The sequence below is a fragment of the Pteropus medius genome, unplaced genomic scaffold (genome assembly GCF_902729225.1).
Source record: "Pteropus medius unplaced genomic scaffold, Ma_sr-lr_union100, whole genome shotgun sequence".
Classification (NCBI taxonomy): Eukaryota; Metazoa; Chordata; class Mammalia; order Chiroptera; family Pteropodidae; genus Pteropus; species Pteropus medius.
The window spans coordinates 11,275,084-11,301,117 of NW_024349225.1; the positions used below are offsets into that span (position 1 = coordinate 11,275,084).

The window sequence follows — 26,034 nt, forward strand, 5'->3', positions numbered from 1 at the left end:
CCGTTTTCACCTTGTTTACAACCTGGGGGAGATTTTGTTTGAAAAGACCGAGCTCCTGCTCTGGAAGTGTGGAAAGCACTGCCCCAGAAGCTTCCCACTTAAGAACAAGGGGACATTTTGACTCACAAAGGGAGGAAGGGTTCAGTGACTCTGCTTATAAGATTTTCTTTCCGATTTTTTTAAAGGATAGGGGAGACGTTTTCATCCGACTGACTTGGTCTCGAAGAATACTAGCAGAGGCATTTATTTTTCCTTATGTAAACCAGAAACAAAGAATTTCCGGCCCAAAAGGATTCTGTAAAAAGAAGTAAAAACGAATCAAAAGACTTTGGAGACTCGCTTCGGCAGCAGGGACCTTGAAACAGGAAGGACGCCGAGGCCAGCCTGGCCCCTGCACAAGCGTGACGCGCAGGTCGCGAGACACTCCGTGTTGAAAGAGACCTTGGAACTACATGTTTGCTCCGATGCTCACGGAAGAAATTAAAAGTATATGAACTAAATAGTAAATGTACCGATTAAGATATTTTAATGAGCAAACCAAGTTACCCTTAAAACAGGTACATGTAACATAATATCATGTAAAAGGCATGCAAATGAGTGCCATGCATTTCGGTTTCCCCAACCTTTCCGTCATGTTTCCCCTAAGAAGATGCATCATCATAGAGGGGGTGAAGGTATGGGGCCGGCCTCACAAGAGTCCAGCAAGAGTCCAGCCAGACCGAGGAGCTGGGGCTGTCCCAGCCCTGCAGAAGGCTCAGAGGAGACGGAGGAGGAACAGGAGAACGGGGGCGGCTACTCCTACCAGCCCCTGGACCAAGCCCCTGAGCCCGCGGAGGCAGAGCGGGCACCAGCGGGGATGGAGAAGATGTAGCTGCGGACACCTGGACGGAATGCAGGCTCCAGGGCGTCACACTCTGGACCTGCTATTAGCGTGAGGACAGAGAGGACGAAGCCACAGCACCGAGCAACCACAGCCCCATTCACACGGACCCAGGACCTGTGAGAAGGGCAAAGGCGGAGTCAGCCTGGCCACACGAGGGGCTCCCACCTGGGCTGGGCACCCCAAATGCCCAGGTGGAGATGCGGGACAGAAGGCCCCCCTCCCGCCCAGCGGGCATTCCCACACCAGAGCTGCCTCACCTCCTTGTGCTCCGGGCTGAAACCAGCACGGGACTGAACACACCCCAGGTCCTAACGTCCATCCCCATCCTCGCATCTTTTCTACTTCGCGGCACACCAGAACTCTCAGAGACTACTGACTCAGTTCTGAACACATGGGGACCTCAGCCCGAGCCCCGCTCACCTTGGCATCTACCCCCATGGAGAATAAAGCGCCCTGCGTACGCAGAAAACAAACTCACAAACAAACAAAAGCATCATCCTTGCTTTCAAAATTTCCATAGTTTTTCAAACCTGGTCCTGTTTTCTAGTTTGCCTTCGAGAATAGACTGTTGACTGATATCGGGCGAAATAATTTTCTAGAAGATCGCTTGGTGAAACGGAAGACTGGAATCTAAGGGTTTTCAGCACCCAGGGAGAGAGTCTTAATCTCAGCGAGCCTCTCCCATCTCCTTCCCCAACTCCCCAGGGATCCGATATACTGCTGCTGAGATTCAGCAGTAAATACGGTCCACTTCTGAGAAATAAAAGTGGACTTATAAAGTAGTCTGAAAATGAAATTAATGATAGAAAAAAATTCCTCTGAATTAACTAGTTGAAGATACATGATTTATCAAATTTCCTTATATTATCATAAAGGAGATAAAAAAAATTTTTCTGTAAAGGCAACTCAACAGCAAGTTGAAGATAATACGGGAAACGTGGCCTACCTAGCCAAGTTCTGAACATTTCGTAAATTAATGTTCATACAGGAATCTCTCATAGCGCCGAGCTCACAGTGGGTCCAGATAACTAGTAACTTACTTCATTCTTTCTAGGAAGTCATGTAGAAGGGAACGAGTGTAAAATACATTGTGTTCGTTTGGCTTAGAAAGACAAGAACTCCGGCTGTATTAACATTAGGAAGAGAGTTAGCCACACACCGATACGGGACGTTCCAGTGAGACCAAGTGTCTCTTCAGTTCATGCTTAAGATTTAGACACGTTAATAAGAAGTGGCAAAGGATGATGCCCGTTCTCAGCCAGGAGAGGTAAAACTGCGAAACCTTAATCCTCTAGCCATTTCTTTTTGGTTTGATAGATTATTTTTTAAAAGATGAACCCGTGACAATCTGGCAAGTTCCTAGGATCCAACCAACAGGTCAAATAAAGATGACTTGGAGAGCAGCATCAGTAGCTCAGAACCGTAAAATCCAGCGCAGCTCACGCTCTGCCTCCCAGGTCTTGATTCTGCTCCACACTGTGCTACAATCTTCAGGGGCAGAAAAATACATCAGATGCTGCTTCTAACTTTTTGAGTTATCGGAGCTCCTTGAAGAAAAGGCTAACATGAAATGTAAGGAGACTGAGCATACAAATTACATCACAGGGAAATGAGTCCCATTGTTTTGTAGTTGGAACTCATACACTGAAGAATTAGAGTAAAAATAAAAGAAAATACATAATTTAGGTAGTTCAGGTAATGAGAAGTCTATAGGAATTCGAAGAAAAAAAAGATTCCTGTAAAAGATTATAGACTTACTAGTTTTTAAGGAATATTCTGACCTCTTGTGAGACTTAAGGCATATGACCTTAAAGGAGTGCTGTGTTGTGTTTTGGTTTGGTTTGGTTTTAATAGGAGAACTTACCTCCACCAAAAGCAATTTAATAACGTTCTGAACAGTCATGGTAGCATCCCCATTACCTTACTACTTGCCTTGTGATCAGATGCTAGCATAACGTATTAAGGCAGGAACCTCTACTACAGTCTCTTTGAGAGTTGGTCATTTTGCCTCTGCTTCCATATCTTCACTGACAATTAGCCCAAGAGGCTTTATTACTGAACATTTATATTTATTTGTTTAAAAAGGACCATGTATGGTAAGCCAGAAATCTGGAACCTCTGGTCACGGGATTGGCTTATGTATTTTGTAATAACACAGAATAAATCTACTACTTTGCATGTGATATTAAGGAAAATATTTGAAGAAAGTCTTAATTTCCTTTTTTTCCAAGTTAATCATCCCTGTTGCTAACTGGGTTTCCTATGAACTGCTTTCTGGACCATTCTAGACTGTCCACAATCCCACCTCCTGCCTCGAGGATGTGCTTTTTTGGCCAGAGTCCCTCGATAAAGTATCATCCACACTGAAAAGGATACTCTAGATATGACGACAGAATCGTCAGTGATGTGATGTTACTAGATGCTGGAAAACACCGAAGTAACATGTTTATTCTACCAATGGAAAGACGAAGGCAGCAGAGGAGTGACTTGCTCACACTCGTAAATGCGTCTGAGATGAGCAGCCGAGGCCCCGGACCTCGGGGGCACAGCCAGGGGCTGATACCTGGGAGGCGAGACCGTCTCCTGCAGCGTAAGGCGCTCTTGCACCTAAGGCAGCCCATTGACACCATCCTGCTAGAGTCTGCTCCACCGCTGCCTTCCACGTGGCCTGGCCTGGAGCCCGTGCCTCCCCTCCGGTGTGAAGGAATCCAAGATGCCTAGATCTGAGCTGAGACGGGCTTCCGCAAACCTGCCGAGAACACAGTCACTCCTGACACACGCTTGTGATGGTGAAGCACATCTGCCTTTTCCACTCGGAATGGGAAAGCACCTCTTCTCCAGTCAGGCAGAGAGAACGTCAGCTCGGCCACAGCGTGTACACAAGGCAGCCTTCTCGAAGCTGCGTGACGGTCTGGCCTGACGCCGAAACGCCCTCACCCTCTCTCCTCCCCAGGCACGGTGCGCAGGGCTCAGCTGTATCTCCAAGCTAAGCACAAGGCATGCAGAAACGTTAGCAGGGGCCTATGCTTTAATTTTAAATTGATCAGATTAAAATTATGACATAGAATCTAAACTACTCCTTGAACCTCTCAAGCTAGATCAGCATGTTACCTTTTATTTTCATGTGTGTGTGTGTTTTGTCATTATTGTTAAAAATAACGCGGTGCCGTATTCATGTTGATAAGAAGTGAATTGCCTGTACCTTCCTCCTCTGATTTATCGCCAGTTCTCTATTAAATTTGCTATCTCTGGCATCTTCGTGTTACATAAAACACTGCGTGTAGTTTAACTGCTGTCTCTGAAAAACAATATTTTCAGTGGAGGAATTGTATCGGTCAGACCATGGATTAGCAAGTGAATTTGTTTCCACAAAATGAGTATGTCAAGATGGGGACGTTCATTTTTCTTGAACAGACAAGCCCATGTTCTGAAATAGAGATGGCAATCGATTGTGCAGACACACACACACATTAACACACACAGCACACACACACACACACACACACAACCCCACACACACACAAACCCACACCTGACACACACACACACACACCCACCCACACACACACACACACACCCACACACACACATCTCCGGCCTTCCTGTCCTTCTTACCACCACAGTTTCAGACAGATTTGACAGAACTTCTGGAGAAGCAAACAGTGAGTGCTCAGGCGACTTTTCCTCTACTCTCACTGGAGGCGGTCAGCCCCTCTCCACGTCCCTTACAAGTTCAGCACGTGAACACGTCAGTATTGCCACGGGCTCTCTTGCAGGAAGACAGTACCAGGGGAACAAGCGTATATGGGTCTTCCCTGCCTGGCGGGCTCCTTTACCTGTCTCATACTCATATTGGTCTCCAGCTTGGCTTAACAAAGCAGCCTAAACATCACAAACTCTAAGCATTTAAGATAAGCATTTAAGTGACTATAAGTATCGGTAATACTGCTTACCACTCACTTAGTGTTTATAAGGGCCGTGAACTAAGCCAAGCCCTTACAGTGTGCACGATTGCATTTAACTTGAACAACCAATTATGCCCGTTTTACACAGGAGGCACCTAAGCTTACAAAAGCTACGTGACTTGCCCAAGATCATGTAGCTTGTAAGCGATAACTGTAAGTATAGTTTTTTGGATAACTACCCATCTGATATATGTGCTTTAAATCTAATCTGAGTTATTGAACCCATGAAGGAGGTAGAGTTAAGCTACACCTGGAGGCTAATCCAGTTTGTCCAGTGGAAATAACCGGCTTTATGTAGTCATGTCACTATGAACATTCTGAGGGACTCATGTGTCTTGGGCTCTGAAAGAAATGACAAAAACAAAAACAAAAACAAAAACAAAAACAAGGCAAAAACTTATGCTCGAAGAGCAGCATGTGAACCCTGGTGGTCCCATCCACACCCCTCTTGCTTACTGCTCTGGAACTACCCAGTCATGAATCAGCCTCTCTCTCTCTCTCCCAGAGCTCCCCACTGGACATAGGATAGGCGTGTTGTATGCAACTCGATCTCGGCACGTCCAAAGTCACCATTTCTTCCCCAGTAGTTCCTCCTCTTACATCTCCTACCCTGGCTAATGATATCCTCATCTACCCACTTACCCCAGCAGATGCCTGGGTATCATCAAAGAGTCCTTTACCTCTCTCCGACCCGAACCCATCATTCGAGTCTGGTTGATTCAACTTCCACACCCCCTCTGCAATGACCTCCGCTTCTCCACTCCCATCTCTTGATCTGAGATCAGCCCTCAGAATGATATGCTGGGACCTCCAACACTCAAGTCACTTGAAGTCACCTGCACGCGACAAGTAGCTGCATGTTTCCGGAACTTTGCTCTGGCTTTTCTTCTTTTTTTGAGCTGTACTTCCCCTCCAAATTCACTTACCTTTCCCTAACCTGTCAAAACTCAACTCTGAATTCCTCCCTGCAGGAACCACCCCTCTATCCCAGGGCTGCATGCAGGAACCACTCCCGCGGTCCCAGGCTTGGGATACACGGGCCTCCTGCTTGCTCTCTCTGTCACAGCACTGGCAGGCTTACTCTTTAATGAATCACACTGATTTAAAGATAAGTATCACGTATTATCCTTCTTTCTGTTCTAAAAACAGAGCAGAGGCAGTTACTTGACACATAGTGACTCCCCTATAACTGCCTGTTGAAAGGGTTCAGCATTCAAAATAGATAAACATGATTATTATCCATAGAAGAGATAAGCATTGCTCTGATTAGAGATATTGGTGCTTTAATATTTCTGAGACTTTAAAATTGTCCTTCCTCTTGCTGGAATGTTTTTCCCCATCAGTTTTCCTTCAAACATTTTAACGGTCCTTCGAAATGGCATTGTGGAAGGAGTAAAAGCTAAGATGTCAGCGAGACCTGGATTTAAAACCTAGATTTGATGTCCGGTAGCTGTGTGACTTCAGGAAAGTTAACCTTTTTGAGTCTCATTTTTCATTAAGAAAATGAGGTTTAAAATAATAAACTGATGAAGCTGCTAATGCTATTAACATCTGTGACATTTCTAGCTTGGTAAACTGGGATGAGAGCAAAGCTTGTAACTGATGGGTAAAGCATCAGGACCAGATGAAGGATGGATGGAGTTGGTGAACTGTTGGAGAGGCTCCACGGGCCATGAGAAATATGCATCTGAAGCCAACGGGTGGGCTTAGGAATCACTGGCAGCCATAGGTAAGATGAAATATGGAAGTGAAGGAAGTAAACTGGAGAAAATATAAAGCCATGAAGAGTATGTCTTGATGTTCTTCAATTATCCCAGATGCAACTTAATAACTAGTTGTAAAATTATATTGTTAAAGGAATAATCTAACCCTCCAGACAGCGTGCTCCTTAAGAGAAGGTACTGCATTTGCTTCGCTTACCGGTACGTCCCCAGCCCCATACAGTGACTACATATAGAAGGAGCTCAGGAAATAATTACTGAGTTGATCGATGACTAAATCTCAAATAATACTCATCGATGGGCTTTCTTATCACTTGCTTGAAATTTGGTGACCTAAATAAATAGTAACGCGAGAATACGAATTCCTAATGCAAATGCGCCAAGGTGGGGTAAGAATAAAGATCTCACGAGTTCCCGTGGTGGGCCAGACACGTGCTACCCACAGCCATGCACGATCCCATTCCATGCCTATAATGTTACATTAAAATCATTGCTAAAATAAATGGTCTGCTCATGTTTTTCAAAATCCATCTCTACAAACATTCTTGGTTTCTCGCTTTCCCTCAGGCTTCCAGATTCAACCTATCTACAAAATTATCTTGAATTTGTCTATTTCCATCTTTGCTGTCACTATCTTGGTCCAAGCTACCGTCATTTCCTGTCTGTCCTACTGAAATAACGTCCTGACTCAGTCTCCATGCCTCTACTGTCGCCTCTTCACAACCTGCATTGCACATACCAGAATTCCTTAATCGAAGTCTTAAAACCACAAATCAGATCAAATCTCTTCCTGCTCACCAGTTACACTGGGCTCCCGCCGCACTCAACTGCCAGCGCTTCGCTGCCGACCTGACCCCTGCCTCATCTCTCGCTCCTTCCTCTCTACACCTTCCTCACCGTGCTCCAGTCACACCGGCCTCCTTTCTGTTTGAACAGACAAAGCTTTTTCTGCCTCAGGCCCTTTGCACTTGCTGCTGCAACTGATCTTCATATGGCTGGCTCCACAGCATCACTCAACTCCATTGTCATTTTGCTCACAGAGGCTCTGTCTTTCCATCTTATCTGACAGAGGGCAGTAACATATTAGATTCCCTTGTATTATTTCTTTCATGACATTTATCGCTACGTGAAATTGTTTACTTCTTATATATTTTCTCTTTCTCCAATGAAAAAATATCAGGACAAGGCTCACAGGGGAAAGAAGAGAAAGCTGTGAAAATCTTTATCAACAAATTCTTAGAGAAAACATAAACATAGAATAAGATCCTTGTCTCGGCTTCTTCCATGTGTACATTTATTCATTCATTTTTACTTTAAACGGTTATTATTTTACTGGGCCTTTTAAATATCTCTTTTCTTTAGCAACCAGAAGTCAACTAAAGTGACCCTTGACATCTACAGATTTAATATTTATTGCTTCCACGCTCCCTGAGGGACTCCGCAAGGTCACAACACAGCAACTTGTGGGTCTGCTAAGGAATAAATTCAGTTACTCCCAGGTAGCAGAGGGTGAGTAAGCTCAGCTTATAGTCTTTTTTCTTCTCAGTTATTGTTTGTTCTGATGGCAAAGCAGTTATTTTATCTCGGTTTTATAAACTACATTTTAAAAGTCATAGTGGCATAGTGTCAAAAACTTAGAAAATTTAAGAACATATTAGACTATATCCTTCATGAATGTCAAGATTTTTTTTTCCCTCTGAATCTATGTTGATCCACATTAAAGAAACAGACTACGCTCCAGCTAACCTGGTCTACCTGGTTAACTGCAGTAAAGCTATGACCAATACCAGCTGCTATGCTTCAAAAAAGGCTGCTGTTAGTCTACGACCGTTAGAAAGACTGGCCATAGCAAACTGCAGAAACCATTTTCAGCATGCAAGTAGCTGAGTCATCGTGGTTTTGGGTAAAGAAGAGAGAGGCTTCTATATTTAAAAACAAAGATATGATAATATTGGTTTTTAAAGTGTCCTGCAAGCTTTGGATAACATATGTTATGTAACTGCCAACTACTTTAGGAAGAAGAAGGAAATTAACAACACATAACAACCAGAAACAGCCCTCAGACCTAGTGGGGACAGAGAAATAAATAAAGCCGGGGCAGAGAGCGAAAGAGAAAATACCCAATTCTCTACGGACACACCATAAGCCCAGAGTTGCGCTTGGTGCTAGGTGGCATACACAACTGGCACACAATGGGGTCTCTGTCCTCAGTGGCATTATAGACTTTATGGTAGACAAGACACACCATCGGGGCAATTAGGGGATCCACATAACAGGGTAATAATGTGCCTCGTGGGTACATCTGAGGCCAGATTACAATGAAAATGAAATGCCGGAGGATGGGCTTACGCTGGACAGCAGACAGGTAAGTAACACGATGAAGACAATTCTTTAGAAAGACCGATCTGGTAGCAGAGGACAGGGAAGTTCAGGAGAGGAAGAAACTGAAGATAGACAAGTCATAAAGCTCTTGAAGTGAGCCAAGCGCGAGCAAACGAGAGCCTGGACCTGTGTGGTTGCCATGGAAACAGCCAGGCTTGACTCTGAGAAGCACCACGAAGGAAAAACAGCTCTCTGTTATCTTTGTATAACTTTCCAAGTACATGCGGCTTATCATGTCCTCCTTTCTATAACTCATCGATACAAAACTGCCAGAGACGATATTCTTTACCTCGCCGGGGACGGGCACACCGCAGAGGAAATGGGAGCCCTGATGCATGAACACAGCGGCTCTCTCGGAGTCGCTGACTCTGAGGCACGAAGTGTGGTTAAAAGATCAACTGGTTTGGTCACTTCTCTGAAAGTCTAATTATTAATGGAGTTCAAACCACAATCCACTAAGCTGAACCAAGCAGAGGCTGACCTGGTGGTGTTATTCAATTGCCTAGAAACAACCTGGTTATCACTAAATGAGCAATAAGCAAGAATAAGTAAGGTCTAGTAAGCTGCCTTCTCTACAAAAACCACTTTATATGCAGCACCTTTCCTTAGACTTGAAGAGAGAACATGACAGGGAAGATTTTAAGAGGCTGAGAATGAGAGGTTGACAAACGGAAAGTGGAGAACATCGACGACTCTTCGTATGCATCATCCAGCACAGCCGAGTGTTCCCAAGTCCCCTGACAGCATCTGGGAAACGCAGCCCCGTTCGCCCCGCCCCCACCCCTATTGTTGCAGCCTCGTTAAAGACGCCTTCGTTATTTCTCCCCTGGACTGTTCTACGAGTCTCCTAACTAGTCACCACGTTTACCGCCAGTCTCTCCACATTTCAGTGTCTCTCTCCCACTGCCTTCAAAAACTATCTTCCTGAAATACCGCATCCGATCGTGTAACTGCTTGGAGTTACCCTCTGGCCCACAGGTTCAAAGGCTGGCACACCGCCCTACCCATCAGTCACCCTTCCGACGGTCCCTATCCTACCTTGCCAATTATAGCTGTCACCTTGACACCTCATGTGCGATATTCTCACAGAGCTTCCCAAACATGCTGTATTTTATGATGGTTTCCGTCCTCACATATGCTGTTCTCACTGCCTAAAATATCATCCCTTGTCTTTTCTCGCTAATTTTTCAAGACTCAAATGTCATTTTCTCTTTCGAGTCATCTCTGTCATCACCTCCCTCCTCCGCCTCTGCATCCTGTCCCGCTTGTTCATGACCATACAATAACGACTCTTCTGTGGAAATTACCTGCACACCTGTCTGTTCCCCCACCTCTCTGTGAACACCTGGAGATGAACTGTAACATACTCAATGTCACCCCTTTCTCTACCAACGGTTCCCACTCGCCATGGCCACAGACCGTTTAAATAAATATCGAGTAAATGAATAAATGACTGATGTTCAAATGAAGTGAGTGATAAATAGAATTAAATATGGGCTCGATTTTTTTAAAGGCATTTATTAAACTTGGGGATGGTAAGTGTGTTTCTCTTTTACTTAATGTCTAAATTAGAAGAAGAAAGGTCAAAATGAAAGTATGTGCAATGTTTATAGATTCCTAAGAGAAAAAAAATACTGACACATAATAAAAGTGTCAAGCCATAGGAAAATAAACAAAACTCGGTGTTATTTAGCAGGATGCTATCAGTTGGTGGTCCCCCCAGAAACAAGTAGATTCGGCTTGGGGAGCAGGGGGCGCTCGCCATCAGACGGGCCAGTTCTCTGGCAGTGGATCGATGGACAGACTCACGTACTTTGCAGGATGGAAGTCACAAATGGAAGTCCGGAATTTCCTGCTTTCATCTGAATTTTAATATGTAAAATATGTTGGGGAGGGGAGTATTAAATAAAACCACATTTTCCATTCCACACAGAAACAAAATATAAGTGTCAATGGAAGTAGTAACTTATTTGGCTATCAGTAATAAGTATTGCAAAATCAAACCATTAAAGTTCTCGAAGATTTCGAAACGATGCCAACATGCACCCAAACTAATATTAACATAAAATATACCTTTAAAAATCCATCTGATTGACAAGTTTATTTGCCCAAGAGAGCGGATGCTCAGAATTTACCAATAATAGGATTAAAGTCAAACTCAAGAAGATGACACGGAAATCGCTGTGGTAAATGGGGGACATTTCCATGTGTCTCTCCTGTAAGCCATTATATTTAGAGAAGATAAAAACGACAAGTAAGTGGGTAAGATGTCTGAAATGGAATTAGTTGGGCTAGATAAACAAATTAACCCAAGAATTAAGTTCCAGCTTCCATTTGCTTTATATTTACATATACAGTTGACCTTTGAACAACACGGGTTTGAATTGCACGGGTCCACTTCCGCATGGATTTTTTTCAATAAATACATAGAGCAGGTAAATGTATTTTCTCTTCTTTATTATTTTCTTAACACTTCTTTTCTCTAGGCTACTAGTAATTAAATTTGGGGGCAGCCAAAAGTTATATGAGGATTTTCGGCAGTTTTTAAGCTGGACTTGAAAAATGTGCAGATTTAGAAAGGCTGAGAGGCCGTTCCCATACAGAAAGCAGACAAACCCAAGACGCGTGTGGCCAATCTTTAGTCTACTTCTGGCGTAAAGAGGGTAGAGACACATGAGGAGTTTAGAACCATCCACGTAAATGAGTGAGGGGGGTTTTCAGGACCAGCCGGCGGTATCTGAACTCAATTTTCAATCCTTAGGAGTCAGTACATTTCTATTAAAAATAGGAAAAAAGGAATGGAAAAAGTATCTGAGGCTGTCCTTAACACTGATCACTTTAATTTAGGGAAATTTTAATCAGGGCACGATTATTTAAATTAAAATTTTTTAATTTGGGAAACATGGGGCTTCTGTATTAAAAGGAAAGGAATTTTCAGCATACATAGTTTAGGTGAAAAGATCTGTATTTACTGTTCAAACAATTAACAAATATCCATCAAAAGAAGCAAGGCTTAGTATTGTTTCTTTTTCTCCAACATTAAACTTAAAAACGAAGCATAGATATTTAGGGAAAAATCAAAAGTACCTTAAATATTGCTTTAGAGGAGATGCAATCGACTTAAATACAACAGCTGGAAAAAGGATGGGGTTAATCCCTTGGCCCTTCGCTACTCTGCGTGTCAATCTGGGAATTGGGGGTGCTTGCTGAACATGGAGAAATGCACCTGCTGCCCTGGGGTGATAAAAAGTAAGCTTCAGACTGCTGTAAGAAATAAAGTCTAACTGGAGAAAGCAGGACATACACCTGTGAAACGTTTAAGTAAATGAAAGACAGTGTATTAGCTTCAAAGTGCATGATACACTTTATAATTGCAGTAGATGCTCATTTCAGGCAGAAAGAGTCAGGAGTCACCCTTTAAAAGCAGTGGGTTTAAGCTAGAACACAGGAGACAGGAAGGCTCTGCATAAACAGAAAAGATGACATGATAAGTGACATAAAGAGGTTTTCAGGATACAGTGCTGAGTTTAGCATAAAGACTTCTGATGGGAGAATGAAACGTGACGTATAGACATGCAGATCACTGTCTATGTAAATGGCGCCCCCTAAAGGTATACTGTACGTTCAGTGCCTTCCCCACGAGTGAGTAATGGCAGCAAAAAACATCAAAGGCCTCCTAACATTTTATTCAGGGTGGCCGAAGATACAAAACTGGAACTTGAGCTAGGACAAAATTTAGGAATTATTTTCTTTGGAGAGTGAATTTATGCAATGCAAAAATGCAGAGGGCCCAAAGATGTATCCAATGCTGAAAGCTGAGAAGAGGAACCCACCAAAGGGATGCACGGAGAAGAAGGGGACATGAAGGGTACAGAACTGTGGCCGAGCGGAATGGCATCGCATCTGCAGAACGCCTGTTACCCCGATCAGTCTAACCAGAATTATGACTGGATGCGAGCTTCTATTCTCACATTCAAGCTTACGCTATTTTTCTCAGCAGCTTCTAATATTAAAGCGCAAGATTTAACATACCGCTTTGTTCAGTTGTTGAAATTTAGTACTCATGTGACTATGCTTCCGTTTCCTCGTTATTAAAAATTTCAACTTGTAAAATTAAATGTATTATGAAAAGAGTCCTCTTTAATAGATATAGGGCTATTTAGGTGATCTCTTTCTTCCTGAGTAAGCTTCGGCTGTCTGTGTTTTTCCAGGGATTTGTCCATTTCATCTAAGTTTTCAAATTTATTGTCATAAAGGTGTTTATAATATTTTGATTATCCTTTTCGGTGTTTAGAATTTATAGTTATGTCCTTTTTCTCATTTCTGTTATTGTAAATACTGTCTTCTCTATTTTTTTCTGGTCCATCTGCTTTGAAGTCTTTATTAGGTGCATAAATGTGTTTTCTATCCAATTTACTTTTTTCTTGCTTCTTTTACCCTATTTTTACGGTTTTATTTCCTTTCTGGTCCCTTAGCTATAACTCTTTGTTTTGCTCTTCTAGTGATTGCTTTAGGGTTGCTCTGACCTGTAACGGACTACCTTCAAGTGATATACACGCCGTATACGGTATGAGTGCCTGACAATGGCAAATCACCATTTCTCCCCTACTGGAGTTTATTCTATCTTTGTCGAAACGTTTCTCTTAAATGTACGTTACAAACCCCACAACGCGCCGTTGTTATTTTTGTTTAAACTGTGAATTATATTTCAGAGATATTTAAGCCACAAGAAAAGTCACATATTTATCTACGTGGTTCCCATTTCAGAGCTCTACAGTCCTCTGCATAGAGCAGATTCCTGTTCTTTCCCTTCTGGAGGATTTTCTTTAATGTCCTTAGTAATTCATATTCTCAAAGAATTCAAAACATGAATTCTTTCATGTTTTGTATGTTTGTGAAAGTAGTTTTCCTTCGTTTTTTAATGATATTTTCACTTTTTTTTTTTTTGGTTTACTACTTTAATCATGTTGTCCCACTGCCTTGTTGTTTGCACTGTTTCTAAGGAGAAATCTGCTGTACCACTTATCTTCGTTCCTTTGTAGATAGTGTGTCTCTCTGGCTCCCTTAAATTTTTTCTTTATTGCTGGTTTTGAGTAATTTGGTTCTGACATGCCCTGGGATAGTTTTCTTCATGTTTCTTTTGCTTGAAATTCACTGAACTTCTTGGATCTGTGGGTTCACAGTTTTCATTAAATTTAGAAAAACATTAGCTATTATTTCTTTCGATGTTTTTTCTGCCTTTTCCCCCTTTGCCTCTTCTTCAGGAACCCCAATTACATGTCCCAGAGGCCTTTTGAAGTGTCTCAAACTCATTATTACTTTCTTTCTTTTTTTAAAATCCTTTTTTCTCTTCGATTTAATTTTGAATAGTTTCAATGGCTAGGTCTTCAAATTCACTAATCTTTCTTTTATAATGTCTCATTTGATGTTTATCCCATTTGATATATTAATTCTATTAAACACTGAAATCTTTCTGTCTTAAAATTCAATTTGGGTCTCTTTTATATCTTACATTTCTTCATTAAACTTTTGAACATATGGAATAAAGTTATAATTACTATATTAATGTCTTTGCTAATTATAACATCAGGCCTATTTTGATCGGTTGGCTTTTCTCTTCATTATAGATCAAAATCTGCTTTGACCACATAGATGAAGATGATTCTAAGACACTACAAAGCAATGTGTTACAACCAGGGGTGATTTTGCCCCCACAGGCCATCTGATAGTGTCTGGAGGCTTCTTGTTTGTCTTAACTAATGAAGTGTTACTGGTATCTAGCAGGTAGAGGTCAGGAACAGTGCTAAACATCCTATACTGCACAGGACAGCACCTTCAACAAACAGATAGGTAGCCCAAAATGTCAAGTACCGTGTTCGTGTTTGAAAAACCCTGCTGTGGAACAGTAAGATGAAAGGAACTTGGGTCCCTGAATGATCGCATGGAGCTGAGCTGCATATAGGCCTGGATCACAGGCCCAGCTCTACAGTCTATCACATAAAAAACAAAAAAACAAAAAAAACCTTCTTTCCTATTTAAGCCACTGCATTTGAGGTTGAGGTGGCAGTGTAGCCTATACCCTAATACAGAAATTGGTACCTAGAAATGAGGTGCTGTCAAAATTAAAACTTAAATTAAGCTGCTTGGCTTTGTGGTTTAGTAAAAGACAAGGCAAGAACAAAAATATTGCAAGCTGGAAAATCGGTGACCGTTTTTATGGCATGTCACAATACTGGTAGCACGGCCATCTGCGATAACTTCAAAGGTAGACCATGTGTGTGTCTATGATACCTGTTGTACTAGAGAAGGTGATTGAAAAGTAGTCTATAATCTAAACTGATTAGGTGCAGTGATTTGAGGCCTAGGGGCTGGAAAGTCTAACTCACCGCCAAACAGAAGAATGCCTAAATTCTATATTTTTTTTACAGGTACCTCTCATTATGACATCTCAACCGAAATATAGACTCAGCCAAGAGGCAAAGGTCAAATTAAGGGTGTTGCGTCCCTACCCAAGCTTATGGCTGACCTCGGGGTAACCATCACCAAAATAGGGGAAGAGAATGGGCCACTGAAAACACACAAATACTATAAAGAAGACTTAAGAATTGTGTCTAGAAGAAATCTTTCTATATGTTTCCTCACAACAAACTGGAAGCAAAAAACCAAAAGCCTACAAACATATTGAGGAAATTAATTCCCCAAAGAAATTAAAAGGCTGGTATTTAAAAAAGCCTATATTTATTTGACAACGGAAACAACTCTTAGGCTCTAAATCTCCGCAAATAAAAAGCAAGCTTTGAAAACGGTACAGCTTCCAAGGAGGGTGTACTAGCGAGCACTAACTTTCGATGTCACCACAGAGGATAAGGGATAATGGTGCAGCTTTTAGAGATCAGAAGCCAGGGGCAGCCAGATGGGCTAACCTCGAAACCACCTCTGCTGCTAGAGCAGGATTCCTGCAGATCCCTAAGCACCAACGACTGAGGGGTGCTCCCATTCCTCCCTCTTCCAAATGAGAGCGTTTATTACAGTTATTCTTGTCCTACCACTTCTGTACCCTGGATGTGAGGTGAGCAGACACCTTCTCACCATACTGCGAGGAAGCATCCCAGACCTGACACAGGACTGTGCGCCATCCAGAGACCTGTAACTTTGAGCAGATGAGGTAACTGACTGAGGTCTTCGAATGCCTCCCATGGGAGGGAGGGAGTGTCTATATGTAGGACTAAAGGTGATCACAGATCCTGAATGGCCAGAGGCGCAAACTATGGCAGACTGCTAACTGTTCTCTAAAACACTGATCCTTTCTTCCATAGACAGAAGAATTTTAAAAAGACACGTGGCAGCTGCTCTACACCCTGTATTTCCAGTTCCGTTGTAGCTAAGTGTAGCCATGAACAAGTTTTGTCAATGGAATGTGAGCAAAAGTAATAGATTCAACTTCCTCACTATTTACTTAAAAGGAAATTGCTTGCCTTCTCCTTTAGCTTAAAATTTCCCTCTTCCTCTGAATTAGAACTTGGATGTGACATTGATCTAGTTTTAACCATGTACATGAAGACAACATCCTAGGAGATGCTGAAGCAAAAACATATATGGATCCTAAGTCCCTGAGTGATCTCACAGAGCAGAGCTGCCTGCCTTTCAGGGCCAGTCCTCCCCTTGTGGATTGGCATGTGTGAGAGAAATAAACTGTCTTATTTAAACCACTTTATTTTTTATGGTTTCTCTTTCATGCACCCTTTCTCTTTTTAAATAGCAGCTTAGATTATACCCTAATTAATCAAGGTTACACATGCCACGAATAAAAGATTTTGTTCTTGATTCATCTGGCTTTGCCCACATCAAATTTCCTTAGTCGCAGAAAAACAACAAAAGAAGAAAAAAAAAGAGCAAGTCTATGAGGGTTTTGGTTATTATATTTCCAGTTAAAGGAGCATATTTTGACCTTTTATCAACCTGCATAAACCAAATATCAAATAAATTTTTATATGCTTCAATTGAATTTCTTCTGACTGGTTATACTATTGCAATAATATCAATCGATTCCCACAGTGAGTCATCAACCCTGTCAGCACTTTAATGAACAAAATTAGTCTATTTCATGCTGAAAAGCAATACCAGCAACTCTTGTAGATAAAAAGGGTCATAAAATCTTATTGGGCAGTGACGTCCTCTGACAAAAACCTCCTGATAACATCGCCCTAACACACAGTGACTGCTTGGAGTAAAATGGAGTTTGAGTCGGTATTCAACAGGATTCAGGGATGACCTCGCACATCTTAAAGGCCGTGAAAGAAGAAAGAGATACGCAAAACGCGGGAGCCAGATATTCTTCTAGCTGGTCAAGTGCAGAGAATATTTTAATTTCACGATCATTCTCAATAATGAGTTCGTTTTTATTGGCCCAAATTCGATTATCTGTGGACGTAGCGATGGCTCCTAGTTGCTCTGGCTCCTAGTTGTTCTGTCCTTTTCTATCACTGACATTTTAAAATTGGACGACCATCTTTGAACATGCAGGTGACGGGGTTTAGAACACATTACCCCCAAATATGGCACCTGGGCGTGTTTAATATTCTAAACTGAAGGAGAAAATGGTAGAAGCAGGAAGGTTTCCTGATCTTCCCCTGCCTTCTACCCCCAGCTCCGCAAGCAGGTAAGAAGACCCTCACGTGAAAGGTGCCTTCCCTATACCTGGAGGAAAGAAACAGACTTATCTCCAAGACAGGGGGATGCTGAGAACACACGCACGGGCCTCGCAACGTTTCCCCCAGCTTGTTACATTTAGCTCATCTCCACTTTGTCCTGCTCACATTTCTGCATGACTGTCCGCTCTTCATCAAACCTAGCATGAAAAGACTCAAGTTTAACCAGTCATTCCGGTCTTCACTTCCTTTTGAAGACTCCCACGACATGTAAAATACATTAAATTTTTATGCTTTCCTCCTGTTAATCTTTGTCAGTTTAATTCTCTGATCTGCAGGAAACCTAAAAGAGTTAAGGGAAGCTTTTTCCTCCCCTACACAGACTTCCAAAAACTTGGATTAAAAAACTTTCTTTTCATTCATAGTATGATATCAACATGGATTTTTGGAAATGGAAGTTGATTTCACTACAATTTAAGCGTCTCCTGCTACACAAGGTCAAAAAGCACAGAATTTTGAGTGAGAGCTACTGGGACTGAGTGTCAAGTGAGAATAATAATCTCTTTCTCACAGGATAACTGTGAGGTTTAAAACGTAAGCGCGCGCACACACACACACACACACACACATCCCATAATTTAGTGGTTAAGGACATTGCTTCTATAGTAAGATAGGTCCAGTTCCGAGTCTGGTGTGTCATTTAAACTGAATGACTGTAGCCAAGTTACTTAACTTCTCAAAGCCTTTGTTTCCTCATCTGTAAAATGGGGATATTGATTCATACCTACTTTTATAGGATTACTGTTAAAATTAAAGGCCATAAATTATGCTAAGTGAAATAATCCTGTTATAAAAGGACAAATACTGTATTATTTTACTTATATAAGGTAACGAAAGTAGATTCATAGAAACAGAAGGCAGAATCATGGCCAGTAGCTGGGGGCTGGGGGCAGAGGGAAAATGGGTAGTAACTGTTTAATGGGCTCAGGTTAGAATTTGGGAAGATGAAAAAGCTCTACAGAAGGATGGTGGTGATGTCTGCACAACAATGCACACGTACTTAATGTCTCCTGGGCATCTGGAAACAGCGGGTAAGAATAACGGCAGTACAGAGGTGTGTGTGCTGTGCACACCCCCTCACACACATGCACACAGTAACGGCTCACTAATTTAGAACCCACAGGTTGTTCATATTCAAGGATGGCACTAAAGGGCCTTTTAAATGGTATTGAAAGTAATTTGCTGGTATTATTTTTAACTATAACAGATTGAATATTCTTTTGCTCCTTATTTTATTATATTGCTCCACAAACTCTTTTTTGTAAGAGAGGCAAAGACAGACGTCAGCCAAGCATTTAAGCAATACATGTGCTAATTACAAGATGATCCTTATCTATTCATAAAAGGACTGTGATGGTTGCAGGTAGCATTCAGTGCGCGTATATACATATTCATGCATACATATGCATATATGTACATACGCACAGCATAGATTGACAGGTGGCAAGACAGAAATTAACAGCCTTAAAAACCATATCTTCCTGTCTTCTTTATCTTACAAATAAGGAAATTAAGTGTTAGAAAAATCAGATAATGTGATTAAAATCCCGCAGTGAATGGGTGGCAGCGATGTAATTACAGCCCTCAGAGCCCCATCCCAGCCTCCCCTCAGCCTCCACCGCGCCAGGGCAAGGCCCGCCTGGGCCCCTTCCTCGTGCCTCCCCGCACGCTGGTCGCCGGGCCTCAAACACCCTCCGCCGCGTGTCGCCGCCACCTTCGGAATCCCTTTCCTGCTTCTCCCAGGATAAATTCGGCATCCCGCCTTGGGGCTCCCAAAGCCCCCTTTTAAAGCCCCAGGGCAGTCACATGGAATGCTAACTGTCCTTCAAGAGGCTCAGGACCGCTTGAGGACACAGATTGCCATCTCCGCATGCTCCCACGCCTGGCCCAGCGCCCGTCAGTACCAGGCGCTCACTGGGTGCTGTGTAAATGAACTGACCAACCAACCATCATGGCCTTCCCCAAAGGGAGACAGAAAGGCTGCGGTCAAGGACGCGGGTGGGAAGGTGCCTTGCGATGAGGCAGAGCGCGCCTTCACTAAAGACGGGATGGCAGAGCACGGTGAAGATGGAGAGAGACTTAAGAAAAAAGGAAGAAATGCTTGAATGAGAGAGCTAATGGAACTTCGCTTTCTTACCAAAACAGGACACCAAGGACATTGGCCTCTCTTGGTCTTATCTCTGTCGAGTGACCTCGTATTTCCTAGCGTACATTTAGTTTAAATTAATGACTGACGACCTGGAACATGGCACGTTCGGTCAACTATCCCTCCTCCCTGGCATTCTGGATTGTCTCAGGATCAATAGATAATGAAAAATCACGTCAACAAATGCAATGGTATATAATACACACACGACGCTATGATGTTATACATTTGTTTTCTGATATCGATCTCTAATCCATAAAATGCGTTCTTTCTGGAACTTTAAAACTTTAACATTCCTTGAGTATCTCGCACTAGTCAGAAGTCCACGTTTGTGTCCACTGGTTATTTTAGCATTTACTAGAGAGCACCCGAAAACTCACATCATCAAACTGAAAACACGCAAGTTAAAAGCATTCACATTAAAATTAAACATTGAAATTAAACATTCAAAAGACAGACTATGTGGTAAGGGAAAATCGATATAAAGAATACACCGATGTCACAGAATCTGACCGGCGAGACTCTGAGCTCGTTTCCAAAAAGTAGTGTTATGCTGCCACCAACAGGACAATACGCGTTCCTGCATGGAAGCTACCAACCAGCTGAATGTGCGAAAATCATTACAAGTCCAAAGACATAGAAAAACGTAGCGATAAAAACACAGATAACCCAATTCAAAATTGGACAAAAGATACAAATTGATGTTTCTCAAAAAAAGATACAAACGACCAAAGAGCACAGGAAAGGATGCTCAAAGTCCTGTTGGTGTGGGAGGGACTCCTGCCCCAGGCTAATGGAGATGGTCCATGATTATGGCTTGACCGAGAGACAGGGAGGAAAGGGGTGACGGGGATAGAGAGGTAAGCTTGGCCGGATCATGTGGGCTACACTAAAAAGTGTGACGTTTATCCCAAGAACAATGGGAGGTCACTGCAGGGCACACATAAGACACAAAATGAGCTGGGGGTAAAAGGGAGAAAAACATTTTGTCATTTACTTCTAACCACTGTCCAAAAGGAAAGAACCTATTCTGATAGAAAGTTTTCTCTACCAATACAAAGTGGCTAAGATTAATTCTGACTGATCATCTCCAAACCATTACAATGTACTATGCTACAACTACTGAATGGTTCATATGATACATGAATTAGATTTGGGGGACTATACCTAACCTACCCAGTGGACCCTGTCAACATCATAAATGACTGGATGATGCCACCAACTTTAGAGAATCATCTTTTAGCTCAATAGCTTTCTAGCTACCTGGAAGACTATTTGTAAGCCCAAAGAAAGTCGCTCCCATTAAGAAAGTAGGTGTCTTTAAAACATTGTGAGCAACAAACATAAACCTATATCTACACTGTTTAAAAATATTACAAATCCAGTTTTGTCATTAGTAAGCCAAAAGACTGGGGCTTGCCTGGGCTCCCTCAATTATCAACGGGGGGAGAGAATTAGATGGCTTTTCTCTGTCTTACACAATCTATGATTCTCCTACAAACGACATCTGCACATTTAATGTACGCTGATGAAATATGCTGACACCTAGCACAGAGTAAGTGCTCAAGGAATGTTTCTTTCTGATTCCTGTCATCACGAGAAATTCTAATACAGAGGAACCTAAAGCGCCTCTGGCTAGATTAAAACTTAGGCTGGGTTCACGAGCACCTTGAACTGTCTCCTAAGTTTGCTATTTTTACATGAACAAACACAGTCTTTTATCCGGCATATCAGATTAGAAGCTAAAAGCTAGTCACTGTCCTGTGTGTTTGGGGGTATCATTTTTCCAGGGTGGGGGTGATCAGGTCAGTTAAGCGCACTTCAGTTCAGCCTGTGTGAACTGCATCTGTGTGGGGTCAGCTCCAGGAGTCATACAAGAAAGGGATGTAAACATAGGCTAACAGCAGCGACAAAGCTCTGTTTTTTATCTTCTCTAACTAGTCGAATTCTCCGAGATGATATTAGATGAGTGTCCATGTATTATTAACAGAGAAGACACAAAAGGCTTTCTGCCCAGTGGCCAGAGAATATCCTCTGCACAGGCCAAGTTTGAAATAAATGAAAATAATATTATCAAGCTGAGAAAAAAAAAACAACAAAAAACCTGTCCATCGGAAAGATAATTTACCAGACAGACACGGTATCAGGCTGACACAGCGCAGGACTGATATACACGGGGGAGCCCTGGGTTACCTACGAAAGACACTAAGCACGGCTGAGAGCACCAGCAAAGAAAGGCCATCAAAAACCGAGGAAAGGCATTTTGGGAAAGACGTACTATCTGAGACTTAACAAAAATTAGACCTGATAGGAAAAATCGGAACTTTGTTGGACTTCCTTACACTTACTTTATGGCTTACTATTGTTTTAGTCTGAATTACACGATACTTTCACTACTTAGGCATTCTGAAGGTCTTATTCCAGCCCTTTACAGAAAGCATCTTAGAAAGAGGTTTTGATTTAATGACAAGAAAAAAAATTAGAGGTAGAGAGCTCTAAATTCTTTAAAAGATACATGCAAATATGTTGCTATTACTTTACTAAAAACGGTTTATTTTCCTAACTTCTAAAATAACTTTGACAGAAGAATTGTTCATATCTGAGCTCAAAATGATTTAATGAACAATTTAAAGTACATTTAATGGACTTCACACAAAACCAGACGTCTGACAGGACAAGAGATGAGGAGCGGGCAACCCACTTCTTGAGTGGCACAGGCCTATGGGGTGCCACGCCTTTGCTCTCACTCAGGATATGTGATGGCTACGTCTGGGGGTTCCCCTAAAACATCGACAGGCTCTCTGAAGATATCAAGTCATTATCCTTTGGGAAACTTGGAAGAATGATGGGGAATCTAGAAACAAATCTGAGCTATCTTGTGAATACAACAGTAATCACAATAATGACAGTTAACCTTTATTAGGCAATGAAATTCTCTAGACACTATGTTAGAAACTTTTATGTATATCATCTCATCTAATTCTTACAACTATCCTACAAATTGGTTTCTAGTATTATCCCAAAACTCAGGGTCTGGGCACTTAGAGTGATTCACCCAAGGTCATACATTCGAGCTGAATGTAGAACCAAATAAGGCTGAGTCTGATGTCTGCAATTTTAACCACTATGTTTTACTGAGGAAAAGGTGAGTCTGCGTGTTTTTATAAACAAGGCAGTTATCACCTCCAACGACAGAATGTCTGTCATCTTTGACTGAAGGACAAAAACCGGCTCTGCGGCAAATGTCTTACTGTTAAAGCTGCATTGATATGTTGATATAAAATCCAACAAGGTAATTATAATTGAATTCTAAGGTGTCTTATAAATTTCTAGCTATCAGAGAAAGAACTGCAAATTGGAATGTAGTAGTTTCTTTTCTAGTCAGTACATTATAGGAGCTTTCTAATAATTAATTATATGTTTAGGTACCTCTGGGGATGTTATTACAGTGAGAAGTATTTTAGGAAAAAACCTGGCATCGTTTTGACAGAAAACAGGTTTTTAACTTTTCCTCTTACATTATCCAACTCATATGAATGAAAATAGTTTTTTCAAGTTACTGGAAGGAACGTTATGATAGCAAGATTAAATGGATTATAAGAAAAGCAAAGAAATAAACTCCAAATAAACAACAACAGGAAAGGATGGGAGGAGGGGAGAGGATCAGGGAAGTCTCTTTTTTGTGTGTTCGAGAATCTAGAATGAGTCAAAAGCTGTAAACCGAATTATGACCAGTTCCAAGGGCAGACAGGAAGAGTGTGGTAACTTCAAAATGAAAACAGACTTACCTTTAGAAGAGCCAAGGCTACATGAAAGATTATGTTCAAACCCTGAAATTAAAAAAAAAGAGAGAGTCAAACCAACATGGCCACATCTATCACTATTTTATGAAGTATTTTCCAGAGATTTCTACACATCTGTAATAGAATCACTAATTGTTTTCATTTCCCCATACAACAGTAATTAAGCCATGAGATTTTTTTAAAAAGGTATTTTCCTTCTCTGAGAGGCCTATTGCAAATTGTAGGTACTATTTCATTAAAGTTCACATAAAATTATTGTTTTATAATAAATTATTTTCCTTCAGTCTATTTCTGGATAACTTGCATGGTCTAAGGCTTGAAAAAGTCCAGCTCCTAGATCAAGATGGCGGTGACGCGGAAGTCACCCAGTGCTCGTTGAAATTCCTAAGTCCTAGTCTACATCTGGGTGATGAAGTTAAACGGCCAGCAGCAAACAACATAAAACAAAACGAAACGAAACGAAACAGAAGCAGAAACCGTGTCGCTGACAGCTGGGACAGACTGTGTGAGGTGAGTTGAAAGCATGCCCTGGATTTCCCCGGCTGCTCTCATCATTTTGTTGTTAGTTTCAGGGCTTGCTTTCTAAGATTTGTACAACTCGAGATGGTAATTACGAGCCACCTGCTAGACCCGCTTTTCCTTTTTTACCCCCTGAAAATCAGAGCAATATTTCTTTAGGAATAAGCCAATTAAATAGCCATACTGAAGCTGAATTGTAACTCTAAGTTAAGCCCAATGACTCTGAAGAGATGCTGAGGTATTAAATTCAAGAGACAGGGAATCTTAAATGCTCAAGATGACAACATCAGAAATCATCAGACATGAGAAGAAAGATCTTTTATGTATGAGTTGACATCTCCCATAAGTCCAGGGTCTATCTGATGTGCCCTCTTCGTCTTAGTCACAAATATAATCCATCTGCCTTTTAGATATGAAGCTATATTAGATATATTATGAAAGAACTTCTAGTAAATCTTTTCCTGTCTCCAGAATCAGAAGTGAGGATTAAGATGAGGTAATTACTCAAAGTGCATTCCTGTCATAATTGACTAAAGTAACCTTTCGCATTAGCCACCAGAAACATAATGGAATTATGGAAGGGATGGGAAAGATAAACATAAAATACTTGGTTGAAGGTGTTGGGTGTTCTTGATTAATTCTTTAAGAAACCGAAAGCAGCAGGAACTAAGAACAATGAGGCTAGGAGACAAACACAAATCGACACAGTTCATCGCAACACCAAGTATGATAATCCTCGACTGGTTTTGATCACTATTTACCAATTAGAAACAAGAAATAAGACTACTGTAGATCAAAAAACTTGGGTTATGATTAAACAATATTTGCATTCCTAACCTAAATTGGCATCCTCACCCACCAGCCGCTGTCCACTGCTGCCAAAACCTGCAGACCAAGAGAAAACAGATCTGCTGCCCCTCTCCACATTCCCTGCACCCCACGACGCAACTGCGAGGCAGGAGGCCATGCTCACGGCCTGAGTGCTCATCAATATGCCACCAGGACTAAATCCCCCATGTCCCTGGTCACTGCTCAAAATCTAAGTCCCCTTGTCTCAAGTTCCCTGATCCTCATGATGTTCTGGTCCTTTCTCTAAGCTTTCCCCCACCCTTCTCTCCTTCCAGACCCTTCCGTGCGCAATGTGGAAACACTGTGCCGCGTTCAACCTCCCTCCCGAGCACCCCTCCTCCCTGCTTTCACGGGAACAGCGAAATCTCGTTGATTCTCATAACGACCTGTCTTATAATTCCGACTTTTCAGAATATTAACTTGACAAGCCTATTATACATGAATGTAGTAGCAGGCGAGGGTCATTCCCCAAACCACCTCGCATCTACTTTAATTATACTAGCCGTCTCAAGTTTTAAGGGACTTATTCTTTTCCCTGTGGAACCAGCTAAACCAATTACAGAATCATCGTCGAATTATAGTAAGAAACCCTTTTCTTCAATTATCTCAAAATCAAAGTACTAGAGAACCGGGCTATGAAAAACACAAACGAGAACTTAGAAATGTAAAAAAAAAAAAAGAAAAAAAAATTAAAGATCTCTAAATAGCCAAAATAGCTCTAACACCAAGAGAAAAAATTATTTGTATTTTTATTTCATATACGCTTTGGATGACTTTGGTGATATAATTTTATAGCTTATAGATGTTAGAAGGAGCAAAGTAAAATCCAAGTGTGTGCTAGATGGGATAAGGGAGAGAGAGCTATGAGAATTAAAACATTAGATCTGACAGAAAGAGAAGCTGTACTGTTAAAAAACACTGTAAACTGTTCATCATGATGATCCAGCAGCATTAACGATTACACTGTGTTAAAAAAAAAAAAGGGGGCTTAAAAAAGGAGCATAGTGTGTATTTTTAATAAAAAGTGATTTTTTTTAAAGTTTGGGAAGCTAAAGAGA

General features: G+C 41.6%; 1 protein-coding gene across 5 annotated transcripts in view; it reads right to left on the bottom strand.

Moving 5' to 3' along the window:
- The window catches only part of RABGAP1L (RAB GTPase activating protein 1 like), a 417,651-nt gene that overhangs the window by 113,695 nt on the left and 277,922 nt on the right, over positions 1 to 26,034 (bottom strand). For 4 of the 5 annotated variants that reach the window (XM_039881422.1, XM_039881421.1, XM_039881423.1 and 1 more), the window contains one exon: positions 23,594 to 23,635. In XM_039881422.1, coding sequence (XP_039737356.1) covers positions 23,594 to 23,635 — 42 coding nt within the window. Of the gene's footprint in view, positions 1 to 9,240; positions 9,262 to 23,593; positions 23,636 to 26,034 lie in introns of those variants that run through there. The other variant, XM_039881429.1, reaches the window with a different exon arrangement.